This window comes from Heterodontus francisci, unplaced genomic scaffold, assembly GCF_036365525.1.
Source record: "Heterodontus francisci isolate sHetFra1 unplaced genomic scaffold, sHetFra1.hap1 HAP1_SCAFFOLD_58, whole genome shotgun sequence".
In the NCBI taxonomy this organism is placed as follows: Eukaryota; Metazoa; Chordata; class Chondrichthyes; order Heterodontiformes; family Heterodontidae; genus Heterodontus; species Heterodontus francisci.
The window spans coordinates 5,095,430-5,114,885 of record NW_027142006.1 but is presented as its reverse complement, the minus strand read 5'-3'; the positions used below and the strand labels follow the sequence as shown (position 1 = coordinate 5,114,885).

Sequence of the window (19,456 nt, the reverse complement as noted above, 5' to 3'; positions counted from 1 at the left end):
GAGGCCAAAGAAGGAAAGGGAACTAATTCCAGTGGTAATGGAAAACAGTGATGTTATGAGGGTGGAGTTCACAATCTTGAAGTGAATCCAGAGTGCCTAACCAAAGAGGAGCAAGGGCTGGACAGCATTTATGCCACTAGCAATCACTCAAATGATGGAGACTTTTGTATAATGTTGTTGGTAAATAAACAGTACATTGCTACGACCATGGATTGCTCCATCATGAGTAGAGAAATGTATGGGAGCAAAGTCAGTGATGTCCGTCAAACTGAGAGCACCAGTCAATTGAAAACCTACTCTGGTGAGGTGTGAGAAATGTGTGGGCAAATGGAGTGCAATATCCAACATAAGGGCAGGCCCCTCAAGTTACACATTGTTTAAAAAATTAGGTCAGTGGAAGTAGGCATCACTGGCAAGGCCAGCATTTATTGCCCATTCCTAATTGCCCTTGACAACTGAATTGCTTGCTAGGTCATTTCAGAGGACAGGTGAGAGTAAACCAAATTGTTGTGGGCCAGCATCACATACAGGCCAGACCATGTAAGCACAGCAGATTGCCTTCTGTGAAGGGTATGAGTGAACCAGATGGTTTTTAATGAAAATCAATTATAGTTGCATGGCACCACTGCTCAGATTTTATATTATTCATTAATGAATTGAATCTGAATTCCACCAGCTGCCATGGTGGGATTTAAACTCATATCCCCAGGGCATTAGTCTGAGTCGTGAGATTATTAGTTCAGTGACATTACTGCTATGCCAGCCTCTCCCCTACAAGGTAGTGAGATATGTCAACAAACCAATAATAATGGGGAAAGACTGGCTTTGAAAGCTGAAGTTAGACTGGAAGCATGTTTTTTCAAGTTGAAACAACCAAGGAGCTTGATCAGGCATTGAATTGTTACAGGAACACTTTCGAGGACAGCTATGAAGGCATAATCAGTGTGAAAGCTCACATCTGAATCAGGCCTGATACCAAACCAGGACATTGCAAAGTTTGGCTGCTTCCTTATGCTTCCAAAACCCAGGTTGAAGAGGAGCAAAAGAATCTGGAGAGATATGGTGTGCTGGTGAAAACTGATCACTGTGATTGGGCAAACCCAATTGTCATTGTGCCCAAGTCAGACAAAACCATCAGTCTATGTGGGGACGACAATGTCACAATGAACCAGGCAGTGGATTATGAGAAGTATCCACTACTGATCTCGAGATTTGTATGCGGATTTAGCAGGATCCAAGCTATTCACAAAGTTGGATTTATTCCATGCTTATGCACAGCTCAATGTGAATCAAGTGAATCTGCAGTATCTCACAATAAACACACACATGGGGTTATACTCCTACATAAAGCTGCCGTACGGTGTGAAGCCTTCTCCAAACTTCTTCCAAGTTACAATGGGTAAGATTTTACAAGGAGTGCTACATTGCTTGTGCAATCAGGATGATGTGTTGATCATGACTGTAACAAATGAAGAGAATTTTCAAGTGTTGGATGAAGTGTTAAAAAGGCTCAATGATCACAATGTGTCAGTTGAAAAAGAACAAGTGTGCCTTTGTACAATCTGAGGTGGTGTACTTTGGCCTGATAATCAATGAAAAGTACTACAGCCAGTGAAAGAGAAGATAGAGGCTATGGTCAAAGCCCCTAAGACAAAAAGATGTGTCTGAGCTTAGATCTTTTCTACGCATGGTCCAATACTACTTGCAATTTCTGCCTGAGCATGCAATGGTGTTAGCTCCACTACATGAGTTGTTGAAGAAAGATGTGAAATGGAAATGGTCTAAAGCACAACAAGATGCTTATGATGCATGTAAGAGAAGCTTGACCAGTGACACACTACACATTCATTACCACACAAATGGTGAACTGAAGCTAGCTTCAAAATATGGAGTTGGAGCAGCAATCAGTCATGTTGTGGATCATGGTCAGGAGAAGCCCAGAGCATTTGTGTCACGTACCCTGACCAAGAGTGACTGGAACTACACACAGATAGGAAAGGAAGTGTTTGGAATCATCTTTGGAAACAAAAAGTTTCACCAGATTTTGTTGGGTGGAAACTTTACGCTAGTAACAGATCATAAACCACTAATAGCTATTCTGGGACCAAAGTCTACAAAACTGACAATGGCAGTATCAAGGATGCTGCAGTGGGCTGTACTTCTCTCACTGTTTGACTGTAACATTGAATATCGTAGTTCAAAGGAGAATGCTATCGCTGACGCACAGTCACATTTACTGCATGAAGATTTAGATGTAGACTGTGAAGGTGCAATCTTCATAATAGAAATTGTGGCCATGGCTGAGTCGACCAGTCGGCAGGTTCACTGTGAGCCGATAACACTGCCGGGTAAAGGCCGCTTTCCAACTCCAATCTTAACACAGGAGATTCCCCAAACAGCTGTAATAAGGTGTTTGTAAACTGCTGGAAGCGGATGTGTGTGGAAATGGTGATGTTACTGAGGAGGTTTCTTAGTATCGAATGGATTGTGTTTCGGTGGGAACATTACTGAGTGTTAATTGTAGCGGGACCATATTTAAAAGCTCCGGCTTTCTGAAAGGCTTTGACTATGAATGCCGAGTCTGGAAGGGTTTGTGTGGAGAGCTGGGTTTCGGTTCTACTGTTAATAAAGGGTTTGAAATTGGCAGCCCGGAGGAAACTGGAGGTGGATCTGAAAGATGAGGGGCCGTTCTCTCTCTGTCTGTCACTCTGAGTGTCTCCTCCCTCTCGCTCTCTGTTTAATCCTCACTCAGTCTCCTCCACTCCCTGCTCTCACTCTGCCTTTCTCAGCCAGGCCCAGGGGGTCTGTATACAAAGGATCCTGAAGGATTCTGTTACTCATGTACTGCAGTGATCTGAGTGAAGAATCATCATGTCTGGCAGAGGTAAAGGAGGCAAAGGACTGGGCAAAGGCGGAGCAAAGCGGCACCGCAAAGTGCTTCGTGATAATATCCAGGGCATCACCAAACCAGCAATCCGCCGCCTGGCTCGCAGTGGCGGGGTCAAGCGAATCTCGGGTTTGATCTGTGAGGAGACTCGCGGGGTGTTGAAGGTTTTCCTGGAGAATGTGATCAGGGATGCGGTCACCTACACTGAGCACGCCAAGCGCAAGACGGTCACTGCCATGGATGTGGTGTACGCTCTGAAACGGCAGGGCCGCACTCTCTACGGATTCGGCGGTTGAACAACTTGACCCTTTCCAGCAAACGCACAACAAAGGCTCTTCGAAGAGCCACCCACCACCTCACAGAGAAAGCAGTGACCTGGAAATGGGAGCTGGGATAGGCTGTTCAGAACAGTTCAATCAATCTGCTGTGTTCGGGATACAAAACTGGAATCCCCGAGTTTGATATTTCAGTTGTAGCAAGGATGTGCAGTGGATTTGATTTTGTAAACGTGCTGTGTAAACAGTGCCCGAGACTCTCCAGTTAGTTATTTCCCCAGTCGACACATGCCCTCAGTGAAAAGCCACATCACTCCTCCAGAATCACTCATTGTTTTCATAGAATTTCAAAATGATTTCGATGCAATGAGAGAATCCGGGAGTTTTGCAGCAGCCGTTGAATCGGTCACTGGAACCAGACCCACTTGTGATGTTATTTCCCCCGAGACGGTGTTTCCTGCACTGAAACTGACAGGGTTTGTGAAACTGATCAGTTTCAGCTCAATCATTCAGGGACCTGAAATTCCCGCAGTTTGAGCCCGAGCCCACTTCTGATTGGTCACCCTCTTCCCATTCGTATGTCTTAACCAATCACAGAGCTTCGAATTGGAAAATGCAGCAAATCATTGGCTTAAATTGTCGACCTGACAAAGTTTCAATTCGAAAAAGCCGCCAATTTCAGTATCGGAAAGAAGCGATTACTGGAAAATCTATCCAAAGCTGATCGTTTTATATATATATATATATATATATACATGTATGACCATTAAAAAACATTTATATTCCGCTTTTATCAGCAAATTCCTGGCACCATTTTAAAGCTGTTCGTAAAATAGCGCCAGGAAATTGTGCTGATAAAAGCGGAATAAAAAACAAGATTTTGGATGGTTATGTCCATATTTTACGAACAGCTTTAATCTGTAATATTATTGGTTACTCATCTGTAACTGCCGGCAAAATGTAACGGGACAAATAACTCAAATTCGGTGTGGAAGTAATACATTGGACAGGGTTTCGGGGGACAGTGAGAAGTCACTGAAATAGTTGCTTGAACATTGTAAATAAATCTGATTCGGTCCTGTTACTGACATTCTGGAATCAGACAGTAATCAGCCCTTTCACAGAGACTGTCGGTGGCTCTGAAAAGAGCCTTTGGTTTATTCGATGATATTTTGGCCGCTTTACTTTTTCTGGGAGCTCTGAGCGCTGGTTTTCTTGGGCAACAGCACGGCCTGGATATTAGGCAGCACCCCGCCCTGAGCGCTGGTCACCCCTCCCAGCAGCATGTTGAGCTCCTCGTCGTTGCGGACGGCCAGCTGCAGGTGTCTGGGGATGATGCGGGTCTTCTTGTTGTCCCGGGCCGCGTTACCGGCGAGTTCGAGGATTTCAGCGGTGAGATACTCGAGCACAGCAGCCAGATAGACCGGGGCTCCGGCACCCACACGCTCAGCATAGTTGCCCTTTCTCAGGAGCATGTGAACACGGCCCACCGGGAACTGCAGTCCAGCCCGGGAGGAGCGAGACTTGGCCTTGGCCCGAGCTTTGCCGCCGGTCTTTCCTCTTCCAGACATTTTCACAAATTCTTTCACGAAGAATGGATATTTTCCACTGCATTTACTGTACTTACAGACTGAAAACTCTCCTCATTGGTCGGTACTTAATTCACCTTATTTGCCTATATTCATCACCAATCAGGTCACTGACAACAGAAGAGGGCGGGATTTACCCACCACAACCTCAGAAACAGAATTTGTCAATTTCAAAAAGCCCGCCAATTTCATTTTCGGAAAGGAGCGGATTAAAATAAATGTCATCCTTCGTCAAAGATTTAAAATCCCTTCTCTTTATTTTGTTTTATTCAACTCCATTCGTCACCAATCAGAGACGCGGGTTTTAAATGTTGTTTAAATTGTGGATCTTCCCACAATCGCTTTCAAACTGTCCCGGGAGGTACTAAATCCCTGTTCACAGCATTTCCCTGAAGCGAAACGTTCAGTTTATCTTCAATCAGAGCCCAGTGTCCTTCTCTGAAAAGAGGGAGCTGGATCGAATCCTCAAACTGCCCTTAATCTGCTCTATAATGATCCCATTCTGGGCTGTTACACTGCGGAGAGTTACTGTTAATAAAATGATGAATCAGTTCACATTTCAGGAATAGAGTGAAGGAACGGAGGTCTGACTCTTCCCGCTGAAAGCAGCTGTTAAAGCGGTCATTCAGGGGCTGTGCAAAAAAAATAACAGCTTTAAGCAAAAAAGGAAAGGCGAATGAGCGCATTATGGGTTCATGGGACAGAAGACACAAACACAGTAGTGGGATCGTTATTATATTATACATTATCTTAAAGTGATTTAATAGAGATGTTCGGATGCAGCTTTTTCAGAGAGATTGTGGGTGGCTCTTCAAAGAGCCGTTGTGTTTGGGATGTTTTTCAGTCCATTGTGCAGTTTTCCTTGGAGCTGGTGTACTTGGTCACCGCCTTTGTCCCTTCCGACACGGCGTGCTTGGCCAGCTCCCCGGGCAGCAGCAGGCGCACGGCGGTCTGGGTCTCCCGGGAGCTGATGGTGCTGCGCTTGTTGTAATGGGCCAGGCGGGAAGCCTCACCCGCGATGCGCTCGAAAATATCGTTCACAAACGAGTTCATGATGCTCATGGCCTTGGAGGAGATGCCGGTGTCGGGGTGAACCTGCTTCATCACTTTGTAGATGTAGATGGAGTAACTCTCCTTCCTCGACTTTCTCCGCTTCTTGCCGCCCTTTGCTGACGGTTTATTTAAGGTTTTCTTGGCGCCCTTCTTAGGAGCTGCTTTCTTCTTCTCTTCAACCATCTTCAGTCTCAATTTCAGACACAGAAATAAACCAAACCCCTTCCGAGTGCGGATTAAATAGACAATCCCACAGCTCTATGCTAATGAGGGATGGGGGAAAATAAAGATTGTGATTGGGTGACTGGCAGTGATGTCACAAAGGTTTCATATTGTAATTCTCTAATTGGTTTCTTTCGCCATCCAATCAGATTAAACATTTGCAACCAATCACAAACACCCTTCCTGCAATCAGGAAGTATATTTCCCAAAGACTGTCTCCAACCCCAGTTTCTGTTGAAAGAGCCGCTTCTTATGTAAAGCTCCCTGGAAATGTCCTGGCTGTTGTTGGGAAGACACATATTGGCTGATTCTGTGTCCTTGTGTCTCTGCTATTGCATGTGAGCGTGCAATTAATTTCATTTCTTTTTTCTCTGATCCTGTGTTTGAGCGTGTTGTGTAATTCGGTAGCTCTCAGTCTCTGGTGCAGTCGGGATTCATTCTGTATATTACAGACTCTGGTACTGTGAGTGTGACATCCATTCTGTATCTGTCAGTCTCTGGTACTGTGTTTGAGTGTGAGGAGATGAGGTGGAATGTTGCAGGGAGGAAGATGGAAAAGAGCGTTGGTGCGATGACACAGCCTTGCTTGAGCCCAGTTTGCATTGGGATTAGGTCAGTGGTAGGTCCGTTGCCAATGATTACATGTCATGCAGTCGGCAGACGATGGTGCCGAATTTCTCCGGGCAGCCAAATTTGAAGAAGATGTTCCATAATCCCTCCCAGTTTGGAGAGATGAAGGCCTTTGTCAGGTCAGAGAAGGCCATGTAGAAAGGTTGCTGCTGTTCCCGACATTTTTCTTGGGAATGTCTTGCTGTGAAGATTATGTTCACTGTGCCTCTTGATTGACAGAATCCACATTGTGATTCCAGTAGGAGCTCTTCAGCCATGGGGAGGAGGCGGTTGACAAGGACTCTTGTGATGACCTTCCCTGTGACGGACAGCAGGGCTGCCCCTCTGTAGTTACTACAGTCGGGTTTGTCACCTTTTTTGAAGATGGTCACAATTACGGCATCTCGGAAATCCCTGACATGCTCTCTTCCTTCCACATGAGAGACGTGAGATGATGTATTTGTGTCAAGAGTGCTTCTCTGCTGTATTTTCGAATTTTGGTGGGAATTCCATCTATGCCGGTGGCCTTATTTTTTTTTTAGCTGTCAATCTCTGTCAGTCTGGGATTGTGCTGACGTCATGGTGGGTAGCATGCTGTGGAATGTAGTCAAGGGCACTCACATCAAAGACGGCATCGCAATTGAGGAGATATTCAAAGTGCTCCTTCCAATGAGTGCTGACTGCCTCTCTGTCCTTGATCAGTGTCACTCCATTCTTTGCTCTCAGTGGGGTAGGTCCTTTGATACTTGGGCCGTGAATGATCTTGACAGTGCCGAAGAAGCCACATGTGTCGTGGCTTTCAGCAAGTTTTTGTAGTTCCAGCGTTCTTTCAGCCCACCAGCTGTTGTGTCAGTCGATCTACTCTATAGTACGAGTTGGAAACTATTGAACTGACTTTGCCTCCAGTCCAGAAGCAAGGCCATTCCAACATCTGTCATCTAGCTGCAATACGCTGACAACGCCTGCGGGTGCGCACACCCAGTGACCAAGCTTCAAACCCTGATCGATGCATTCATTGAGGCATATGAAAGAATTGGCCTTAAGCTAAATGTCTGGAAGACAAAGGTCCTCTGCCAGCCTGCTCCCCGACACTGCCCCTCTATATCAAGATCCATGGCGAACCACTGGATGATGTGATCACTGCTCATCCCTAGCGAGCATTGTCTCATCAAGGGCAGCCATCGACAATAGGGCAGCACAGTGGCGCAGTGGTGAGCACTGCAGCCTCACAGCTCCAGCGACCCGGGTTCAATTCTGGGTACTGCCTGTGTGGGGTTTGCAAGTTCTCCCTGTGTCTGCGTGGGTTTCCTCCGGGTGCTCCGGTTTCCTCCCACATGCCAAAGACTTGCAGGTTGATAGGTAAATTGGCCATTATAAAAATTGCCCCGAGTAGAGGTAGGTGGTAGGGAAATATAGGGACAGGTGGGGATGTGGTAGGAATGTGGAATTAGTGCAGGATTAGTATAAATGGGTGGTTGATGGTTGGCACAGACTCGGTGGGCCGGAGGGCCTGTTTTAGTGCTGTATCTCTAAACTAAAGACAATCCAACATCCCAGGAATCAGCCGAGTGAACTTTCTCTGAACTGATTCCAATGCATGTGTCCCCCTCCTTAAATAAGGAGACCAAAACTGTGTGGAGTCCTTTAGTTGGGATGTCACTAATGCCCTGTACAGTTATAGCAAAACTTCCCTACTTTTATACTCCATTCCCCTTGCTAAAATGCCAACATTCCATTTGCCTTCCTAATTACTTGCCTTAGCTGCATGCTAACGTTTTTGTAATTCATGTACCTGGACACACAGATTCCTTGGTACAGCAGCATTCTGCAGTCTCTCTGATGCAAGTAATATTCTGCTTTTCTATTCTTCCTGCCAAAGTAGACAATCTCACATTTTCCCGTATTATACCCCATCTGCCAAATTTTTGCCCACTGACTTAACCCATCTATATCTCTTTGCAGACACTTTGTGGCCTCCTCACAACTTGCTTTCCTACCTATCTTTGTACCGTCCATAAATTTGGCAACAAAACACTCAGTGCCTTCATGCAATTATTAATATAGGCCATAAATAGTTGAGGCACCAGCACTGATCCCTGTGACACTCCATTAGTTACAGTTTGCCAATCTGAAAATGCCCCATTTATCCCCACTCTCTGTTTCCTGTGAGTTAGCCAATTCTATATCCATGTGTGTGTAGTTTTCAGATTGTGTCTGTCAGTGTCTGGTACTCTGAGTTTTGGACTCTTTCACAATCTCTCAGTGCTACTATTTGTGTGTTAGGTTCCTTTAGATGACTCAGGCTGAGATACTGTGAGTGCAGTAATCAACCTATACAGTGGCGCAGTGGTTAGCACCGCAGCCTCACAGCTCCAGGGACCCGGGTTCGATTCCGGGTACTGCCTGTGTGGAGTTTGCAAGTTCTCCCTGTGTCGGCGTGGGTTTTCTCCGGGTGCTCTTGTTTCCTCCCACAAGTTAAAAGACTTGCAGGTTGATTGGTAAATTGGCCATTATAAATTGTCACTAGTATCGGTCGGTGGTTGGGAAATAGAGGAAAAGGTGGGGATGTTTGGTAGGAATATGGGATTAGTGTAGGATTAGTATAAATGGGTGGTTGATGTTCGGCACAGACTCGGTGGGCCGAAGGGCCTGTTTCAGTGCTGTATCTCTAATCTAAAAAAAAAACCTTTCAGCATCTGGCACTTAGCATGTGTTTCAGACGATAGAGGTCGAGGTCAAGGAGGCCCTCCATGAGGTGAAGAGTCAGGAGGCCTCACTCTTTGCCACAGAGGCCTCCAAAATCATCTTCCGGTCCAGAGTCCACTCCATCGAACAGGATGAGATGTGTTTGCACTACCTCTTCCAAAAGCTTCACACAGCTTCATCAGAAGCCTGAAGGAAGAGGATGGCTCGGTAACGTCTTCGCAGTCCGACATACTAAGAATTAGCAAATCCTTTTATGCCGGGCTGTCTGACACGAAGCGCACAGACAGCAGAGCTTCCTGTGATCTATCACAGCTGTCTTAGATGATAGCATGAGGGAGAGACTGGACATGCCGCTAACTCTGGACAAGCTGACAAAGGCCGGCAAGTCCTTTGAGACGAGTAAAACTCCCGGAAGCGATGCCTTACTGGTTGAGTTGTATTCGGCCCTGTGGGACTGGATCGGCCCAGACCTGCTGGAAGGATACGAGAGTATGCTCCTGGCCGGCAGCATGTCAGAATCCATGAGGAAAGGCATCATCACCCTCATCTCCAAGCGGAAGGGGGAGAGGGCAGGAATAAGAATTTGGCAGCCCATCTCACTACTTAATTTTGACTACAAGATGCTGTCCAAAGTCATAGCCAGTCGAGTCAAGTCCGCTCTGGAGTTGGTGATTCACCCTGATCAGACCTGTACTGTACCCGGCAGGAAGATCTCTGATAGTCTCGCGTAACTCGGGGATACGATCGCCTATGTACGGGACAGGAGGGTGTACACCTGCCTCATCAGCCTGGACCAGGAGAAGGCTTGTGACAGGATATCGCACACCTTCATGATGGATGTACTTTCCAAAATGGGGTTTGGGGAGGGAATCTGCAATTGGATCAAACTGCACTTCACAAACATCAGTAGCGCTGTCTCAATCAATGGGTGGGAATCAGAAAGTTTTCCGATCCAATCTGGAGTCAGACAGGGCTGTCCTCTCTCCCCGGTCTTGTTTGTTTGCTGTTTGAACCCTTTGCTGAGTATATTAGGAAGGATGTGAACATAAGAGGGGTGACAATCCCAGGCAGCAGAGCCACTCAGGTTAAAACCTCCCTGTACATGGATGACGTCGTCGTGTTCTGCTTGGACCTGCTGTCTGTGTGCATATGCAACCAGTTCGAACTGGCCTCAGGGGCCAGAGTTAACCAGGGCAAGAGCGAGGCCATGTTCTTTGGGAACTGGGCTGACCAATTCTTTGTCCCCTTCACCATTAGGTCACAGTACCTGAAGATGCTGGGGATATGGTTCGGAAGGGCCGGGGCGTGCACCAAAACCTGGGAGGAGTGAGTAGCCAGGGTACAACATAAGCTGAGCATGTGGGAGCAGCGATCTCTCTCCAATATGGGTAAGAAACTGGTCATCAGATGCGAGGTGCTCACGTTGTTGCTGTATGTGGCGCAGGTCTAGCCCATACCCCACTCCTGCGCTCTGGTGGTCACCCAAGTCATTTTCCACTTCATCTGGGGATGCAAAATGGACCGGGTCTGGAGGGCACGATGTTCAAACCTCTGGATAAGGGCGGGAAAAATGTACCCAACATTGCCCTCATCCTGATGACTACCATCGTGTGCGGCTGCATCGAGCTGTGTGTAGATCCCCAGTACGCAAACACCAAGTGTCACTATGTGCTGAGGTTCTATCTGTACCCGATGTTGAGAAGGATGGACTTCGTCACATTGCCGCGGAACGCTCCATCCAGTTGGGCCGTGCCGTACCACCTATCCTTCGTGGGAACATTTCTGCAGAAAAACACCTTTGACCACCAACCCATCAGGCAGTGGTCTGCATGGAATGTCCACAAGGCCCTACGGGAAAAGGAGATGGTGGATCCTGTTGGATGGTTCCCCAAGCAGACTGCCAAAGTCATTAGACAGAATGCCTCATCACCAGAACTTTCAAACAAGCACCAAGGTGTAGCTTGGCTGGTGGTGAGAAGAGCCCTCCCCGTCAGATCCTTCCTGCACGCCCGAAGTCTCTCACCCTTCGCACAATGCCCTTGAGGTGGCTGCGGTGGGGAAGAGACGGTTGCCCACCTCCTTCTGGAATGTGTCTTTGCAAAGCAGGTGTGAAAAGAGATGCAGTGGTTTTTGTCGAGGTTCATCCCAAGCAGCTCTGTAACACAGGAGTCTGTGCTGTATTGGCTGTTCCCAGGGACATACACAGAGATAAACATCAACTGCTGCTGGAGGACTATCAATTTGGTCTGCCCCCCGAAACTTGCTGGTCTTCCAGCACAAAGAGTTGTCCACGACCGAATGTTGCAGACTGGCGCATTCCAAGGTCCAAGACTACGTGCTGAGGGACGTACTAAAGCTTGGGGCAGCCGCAGCAAAGGCTCAATGGGGAAACACCACTGTGTAAGGTCCCCCCACCAAGCTGAACTGAGGGGCTGGATCCATAGAAAACCCCTCGAACTTTATCGGGAAAATATTTGTTTGCTGTAAAATGTACATGGTACGTAAAATGAAATGGAAGGGTTGTGAGGCAACTCACTCCTGTATTGAAGGAAACTGATCTCCTTTGCACTCTTTGTATTGTCTGACTCGATGATGTTTGGAACTGTTCTGTATTGTTTTTTCTTACAGATTTTTATGAATAAAGTATATTTTGGAAATAAAAAAAGTCAGGAAGAGGTAAGACCAGCGGGAAAGCTCAGTCCAAGGCCAAGTCTCACTCCTCCCGGGCTGGACTGGAGTTCCCAGTGGGCCGTGTACACAGGCTCCTGAGAAAGGGCAACTATGCTGAGCCTGTGGGTGCTGGCTGCTGTGCTCGAGTATCTAACCACTGAAATCCTCGAGCTGGCCGGTAACGCGGCCCGGGACAACAAGAAGATCCGCATCATCCCCCGACACCTGCAACTGGCCGTCCGCGACAACGCGGAGCTCAACAAGCTGCTGGGAGGGGTGACCATTGCACAGGGCGGGGTGCTGGCTAATATCCAGGCCGTGCTGCTGCCCAAAAAAACCAGCGCTCAGAGCTCCCAGAAAAAGTAAAGCGGCCAAAATGTCATCTCATAAGCCAAAGGCTCTTTTCAGAGCCACCCACAGTCTCTGTGAAAGGGCTGATTACTGTCTAATTCCAAAACATTTGTAACAGGAATGGCAACTATTTAAAATGTTTAAGCAACTATTTCAGTGACTTCTCACTGTCTCCCTGAAGCCTGTGTGAAGGGGAATTACCAATTGTCCATAATTTATTACTTCCAAAGGATGTAGGTGCTTTGGAGAGGGTGCAGAGGAGGTTCACCAGGATGTTGCCTGGTATGGAGGGCGCTAGCTATGAAGAGAGGTTGAGTAGATTAGGATTATTTTCATTCGAAAGACGGAGGTTGAGGGGGGACCTGATTGAAGTTTACAAATTCGTGACAGGTATAGACAGGGTGGATAGCAAGAAGCTTTTTCCCAGAGTGGGGGATTCAATTACTCGGGGTCACGAGTTCAAAGTGAGAGGGGAAAGGTTTAGGGGGGATATGCGTGGAAAGTTCTTTACGCAGAGGGTGGTGGGTGCCTGGAACGCGTTGCCAGCGGAGGTGGTAGACGTGGGCACGATAGCGTCTTTTAAGATGTATCTAGACAGATACATGAATGGGCAGGAAGCAAAGAGATACAGACCCTTAGAAAATAGGCGACATGTTAAGAAAGAGGATCTGGATCGGCGCAGGCTTGGAGGGCCGAAAGGCCTGTTCCTGTTCTGTAATTTTCTTTGTTCTTCGTTCTTTGTTCCACACGGAGTTTGAGTTACTTGTCCCATTATAGATTGCTGAACAGAGTTGTTTACCGCCAGTTCGAACAGTTGACAACAATTGACAAATTAAATCTGCTTGTGAAATAGCGCCCGGAATTTGTGACAGTAAAAGTGGAATATGGAAACAGGTTTTTAACTTGTTACTGGACTTTTTTTTATTATTTCCAAAATATACATTATTCATAAAAATCTGTAAAAAGTACATGACTAAACAGTTCTAAACAGCACCAAGTCGAAAATTACAAACAGTGCAAAGGAGTTCAATTTCCTTCATTGCAGGAGTGAGCTGCCTCACAACCCTTCGATTTCATTTTCCATGCCATATACATTTTACAGCAAACGAAAATTTTCCTGATACATTTCGAGGGGTTTTCCATCGACCCAGCCCATCCGTTCAACTTGGTGGGGGGACCTTACACAGTGGTCTTTTCCCATTGAACATTTGCTGCGGCTGCCCCAAGCTTTAGTGCGTCCCTCAGCACATAGTCCTGGACCTTGGAATGTGCCAGTCTGCAACATTCGGTCGTGGACAACTCTTTCTGCTGGAAGACCAGCTAGTTTCGGGCAGAACAACGGGTGTCTTTCACCGAATTGATAGTCCTCCAGCAGCAGTTGATGCTTATCTCAGTGTGCGTCCCTGGGAACAGCCCGTAGAGCACAGACTCCTATGTTACAGAGTTGCTTGAGATGAAGTTCGACAAAAACCACTGCATCTCTTTCCACACCTGCTTTGCAAAGACAAATTCCAGAAGGAGGTGGGCAACCATCTCTTCCCCACCAAAGTCACCTCGAGGATGTTGTGCAGAGGGGGTGAGACTTCGGGTGTGCAGGAAGGATCTGACTGGGAGGGCTCTTCTCACCACCAGCCAAGTTTCATCTTGGTGCTTGTTTGAAGGTTCTGGTGATGAGGCATTCCGCCAAATGACTTCGGTGGTCTGCTTGGGGAAGAGGATCCGCCATCTCCTTTTCCTGTAGGGCCTTGAGGACATTCTGTGCAGACCACTGGCTGATGGACCGGTGGTCAAAGGTGTTTTTCCGCAGAAACCGCTCGACGAAGGATAGGTGGAACGACACAGTCCAACTGGATGGAGCATTCCGCGGCAATGTGACAAGGCTTCGCAACACCGGGGACAGATAGAACCTCAGCACGTGGTGACACTTGGAGTTTGCGTCTACACACAGCTTGATGCAGCCACACACGAAGGTAGTCATCAGGATGAGGGTGATGTTGGGTACATTTTTCCCACCCTTATCCAGAGGTTTGAGCATCGTGTCCCTCCGGACCCGGTCCATTTTGGATCCCCAGATGAAGCGGAAAATGGCTCGGGTGACCGCCACAGCGCCGGAGTGGGGTATGGGCCAGACCTGCGCCATGAACAGCAACAACGTGAGCGCCTTGCACCTGATGACCAGGTTCTTACCCACATTGGAGAGAGATCGCTTCTCCCACATGCTCAGCTTGTGTCGCACCTTGGCTGCTCGCTCTTCCCAGATTTTGGTGCACACCCCGGCCCTTCTGAACCATATTCCCAGCACCTTCAGGTAGTCTGAGCTGACGGTGAAGGGGACAAAGGATCGGTAAGCCCTGTTCCCAAAGAACATGGCCTCTCTCTTGCCGTGGTTAACTTTGGCTCCCGAGGTCAGTTTCAACTGGTCGCAGATGCTCATCAGTCTGCACACAGACAGCGGGTCCGAGCAGAAGACCGCGACGTCATCCATGTAGAGGGAGGTTTTAACCTGAGTGCCTCCTCTGCCTGGAATTGTCACCCCTCTTCTGCTCACATTCTTCCTAATAGACTCAGCAAATGGTTCAATACAGCAAACAAACAAGACCGGGGACAGAGGGCAGCCCTGTCTGACTCCAGATTGGATCGGGAAACTTTCCGATTCCCACCCATTGATTGAGACTGCGCCACTGATGTTTGTGTAGGGCAGTTTGATCCAATTGCAGATTCCCTCCGCAAACGCCATTTTGGAAACACGTCCATCATGTATGTGTGTGATATTCTGTCAAAAACCTTCTCCTGGTCCAGGCTGATGAGGCAGGTGTCCACCCTCCTGTCCCGTACATAGGCGATTGTATCCCTGAGTAGTGCGAGACTATCGGAGATCTTCCTGCCAGGTGCAGTACAGGTCTGATCAGGGTGGATCACCAACTCCAGAGCAGACTTGACTCGACTGGCTATGACTTTGGACAGAATCTTGTCGTCAACATTAAGCAGTGAGATGGGCTGCCAATTTCCAATTTCTGCCCTCTCCCCGTTCCGCTTGTCAATGAGGGTGATGATGCCTTTCCTCATGGATTCTGATATGCTGCCGGCCAGGAGCATACTCTCGTATACTTCCAGCTGGTCCAGGCAAACCCAGTCCCACAGGACACAATACAGCTCAACCGGTAAGCCATCGCTTCTGGGAGTTTTATTCGTCTCGAAGGACTTGACGGCCTTTGTTAGCTCATCCCGAGTTAGCGGCTTGTCCAGTCTCTCCCTCCTGCTGTCATCTAAGACCTCTGTGATAGATGACAGGAAGGACTGGGAGGCTCTTCTGTCTGTGGGCTTCGCGTCATACAGGCCAGCATAAAAGGATTTGCTGATCCTTAGTATGTCGGACTGCGAAGATGTTACCGAGCCATCTTCTTCCTTCTGGCTGCTGATAACAGAGCTCTCTCTGTGTACCTTTTGGAAGAAGTAATGCAAGCACATCTCATCCTGCTCAATGGGGTGGACTCTGGACCGGAAGATGATATTGGAGGTCTCCGTGGCAAAGAGCGAGGCCTGCTTTCTCTTCACCTCTTGGAGGTCCTCCTTGACCTCAACCCCCATCGACTGTAGCCGGAGCAGATTTTGCATACTTTTCTGGAGTCAGGACATTTCCCTCTCTCTCTCTCGCCCTCTGAACACCTTTTGAGGAGAAAGAACCTCTTGATGTTCTCCTTGATCGCGTCCCACCTGTGAACTGGAGACTCAGGAGGGGTTTCACGGTTCTCCAACCTTTGTAATCCCTTTTAAGTTCCTCAACGTTCTCTGGGGTTAGCAGTGTAGCATTGAGCTTCCACGTCCCTCTGCCAACCCGCTAGTCGTCCTGTAAGTGACAGTCGGCCATTACGAGGCAGTGGTTCGACAAGAACACCGGCTTGACGTCAATGGATCTGACCGTGACGGCATGGGCCACAAACAGGAAGTCAATCCTGGAATGGGCAGACCCGTCCAATCTTGACCATGTCTATCTATGCTGCACTCCGTCTGCAGGTTTGCTGAATACGTCGTGCAGTTTTGCATCTTTTACTGTTTCTATTAGGAATCTGGACATAGCGTCCAGTTTGCTGTCGTCTCTGCCAGATCGCCCAGCTGCATCGATGATGCAGTTGAAGTCACCGCCTAGGATGACTGGCCTGCACGTTGCCAGCAGCAATGGTTGATGGCAAATGTTCATCCTGGAGTTTAGTTATCAGTGGTGTACCGCAAGGTTCTGTTTTGGGGCCACTGCTGTTTGTCATTTTTATAAATGACCTGGATGAGGGTGTAGAAGGGTGGGTTAGTAAATTTGCGGATGACACGAAGGTCGGTGGAGTTGTGGATAGTGTCGAAGGGTGTTGTAGGGTACAGAGGGACATAGATAGGCTGCAGAGCTGGGCTGAGAGATGGCAAATGGAGTTTAATGCGGAGAAGTGTGAGGTGATTCACTTTGGAAGAAGTAACAGCAATGCAGAGTACTGGGCTAATGGGAAGATTCTTGGTAGTGTAGATGTACAGAGAGATCTTGGTGTCCAGGTACATAAATCCCTGAAGGTTGCTACCCAGGTTAATAGGGCTGTTAAGAAGGCATATGGTGTGTTAGCTTTTATTAGTAGGGGGATCGAGTTTCGGAGCCACGAGGTCATGATGCAGCTGTACAAAATTCTGGTGAGGCCGCACCTTGAGTATTGCGTGCAGTTCTGGTCACCGCATTATAGGAAGGATGTGGAAGCTTTGGAAAGGGTGCAGAGGAGATTTACTAGGATGCTGCATGGTATGGAAGGAAGGTCTTACGAGGAAAGGCTGAGGGACTTGGGGTTGTTTTCGTTAGAGAGAAGGAGGAGAAGAGGTGACTTCATAGAGACATACAAGATAATCAGAGGGTTAGATAGGGTGGATATTGAAAGTCTTTTTCCTCGGATGATGATGGCAAACACGAGGGGACATAGCTTTAAGTTGAGGGGTGAAAGATATAGGACAGATGTCAGAGGTAGTTTCTTTATGCAGAGAGTAGTAGGGGCGTGGAGCGCCCTGTCTGCAACAGTAGTAGACTCGCCAACTTTAAGGGCATTGAAGTGGTCATTGGATAGACATATGGATGAAAATGGAATAGTGTAGGTCAGATGGTCGGCGCAACATCGAGGGCCGAAGGGCCTGTACTGCGCTGTAATGTTCTAGTTCTAATTCTAATTCTAATTCTAAAGACGGTCAACCGTTCGCTGCATTGAAACGGGGCGTACATGCTGATCAACCAGAGCGAAGCATTGTTGTACATTACATCTGCGATGAGGAGGCGACTGCCCACCACCTCCTTAAGTTCGGAGATGGTGAAGTTACCTCCCCGCAGCAGAAGACCCAGGCCGGAGGAATGGCAATCATTACCCCCTGACCAGATCGATGGCCCGTGGGACCACCATTGCGACCACTGCCTGTCGGTGCTGAGATGTGGTATTCCACACTCCTGCAGAAACAGGGGGTCGGCTTTGACCTTGGCGAGGTAATCCATCGCATAGTGGATTTAATGCTACGCACATTAATTGAAGCAATCCTTATACCCATTTTTTTAAAGTTAGTTGTTGCTTCCCATACCATTTGTCCTTGCTAGTCCCAGTCCTTCAGGATGTTCCTGTATACCCATAGTGTACGCAAGCTGTTTCACACTCGTTGGGCTCAGAAACCCCTCCTGGTTTTTCATGCAGGGTTTCTTCCACTGAGGTGACATCGGTGGGGGTGCGGGGGTCTTGTTGGCAGCAGGGATTGGGCTGTTCTGTGCTATTCCCCTCTGTTCCTCCTCGAAAACATCACTGCTGCCGGCTTCCCAGAGCTGAAGTGCGCCAGATGTGTCTTTGCTCTCAGTGTCCCAGAGCTGGGATGTGTTGGCCATGTCGCTAGGTGTGGCGCTTTGGGTTTGGGGCTTGACAGGCCCATCACAGCTTCCAGTGCCCGGGGGCTGGGGGGCTTTATCTTCCAGCTCCTTTTGAGTTCTGCCGCTTCTTTTGAAGGTGCTGTCCTCTCCGGCACTTCCTCATCCAGTGAAGAGGAGCTGCTGTAGTCTGTCTCAGACGGTAGCCTCCTCTTGCCACTGGTTTGGGTGGTGGCCTGTTCCGCTTTTGGAGGTCTTTTCTTTGTGGTTTTCCTTTGGACAAACTGCCACTGACCGGTTTGTCCATCTGCTGCCTCCTCCTCCATTGATTCTGTCTGTGGAGGAGGGGTTTCCGGGTGCAGGGTAGGTGCCGGGTTGCTGGTTTCAGTTGCCTTCCCTTTCTTCCCCTTCTCAGGTAGAAGTTCCTCACTGCAGAGAAGGTTGCTTGTCTCGTTTCCAACACCGGACGCCTTCGTCGAACCTTCTCCCGGCCTTTCCTTGGACCTTGCCACCTGAGCATAACTGAGGCAGCGTTTGGGGCAGGTTTTGTAGAGATGGCCTGCCGCACCGCACAGGTTGCAACACTTACTCTGCTTACAGTCCTTGGTCTGATGGCCTTCCTTCTTGCAGTTCTTGCAGACAACCGTGCTGCAGTTAGCTGCCACGTGACCAGATTTGCCACAGGTGCGACAAACTTTGGGCTGCCCAGCGTAGACCAAGAAGCCTCGACTTCCCCTGATAGCGAAGCTGGAGGGAGGGTGGATGATGGCTCCATTGGCATCGACCGTCAAGGTCACCTTGACTTGCCGCTTATTGGTCCAAATCCCAAAGGGGTCTTTGACATCAGTGCTGGCCACCTCGACGTACCTGGCGAGAAAGGTGAGTACATCCACCACAGGAACATGGGGGTTGTAGAGGTGAATTGTCACCACCCGGTCATGTTGTGACGGAAGCGTGAAGAGCGGCTCCACTGGGAGGATCGACAGCGGCGCCCGGTCCCCTTTCTCCTTGAATGCCTTCAGGAACTTGATGCATCCCGCCACATTCTTGAATGTCATGTCGATATACCCACTGCTGGGGAAATCCTGCAGGCAGAAGATGTGCCTAGCTTGAAATCCACAGCAATCGATGAGGATTTTCTTGATGAAGAAGGTGCGATCGACCAGTGCATCTCCTTCCTTGTCCTTCACCACCACCCGAATGGTGTTCCGCACTCCCTGGCCTGAAGCTC

General features: G+C 48.4%; 2 protein-coding genes across 2 annotated transcripts; both read right to left on the bottom strand.

Moving 5' to 3' along the window:
- Positions 1-4,364: 4,364 nt before the first annotated feature.
- Positions 4,365-4,733, bottom strand: LOC137365848 (histone H2AX-like; the record flags this gene model as incomplete). The annotated part of the gene is made up of 1 exon (XM_068028090.1): positions 4,365-4,733. A coding segment is annotated over exon 1 (369 nt), but the record flags the coding sequence as incomplete, so codon positions are not given.
- An 885-nt stretch (positions 4,734-5,618) lies between these two features.
- On the bottom strand, positions 5,619-5,987 carry LOC137365871 (histone H2B 1/2-like; the record flags this gene model as incomplete). Its single annotated transcript, XM_068028115.1, has 1 exon — positions 5,619-5,987. A coding segment is annotated over exon 1 (369 nt), but the record flags the coding sequence as incomplete, so codon positions are not given.
- Positions 5,988-19,456: the final 13,469 nt, after the last annotated feature.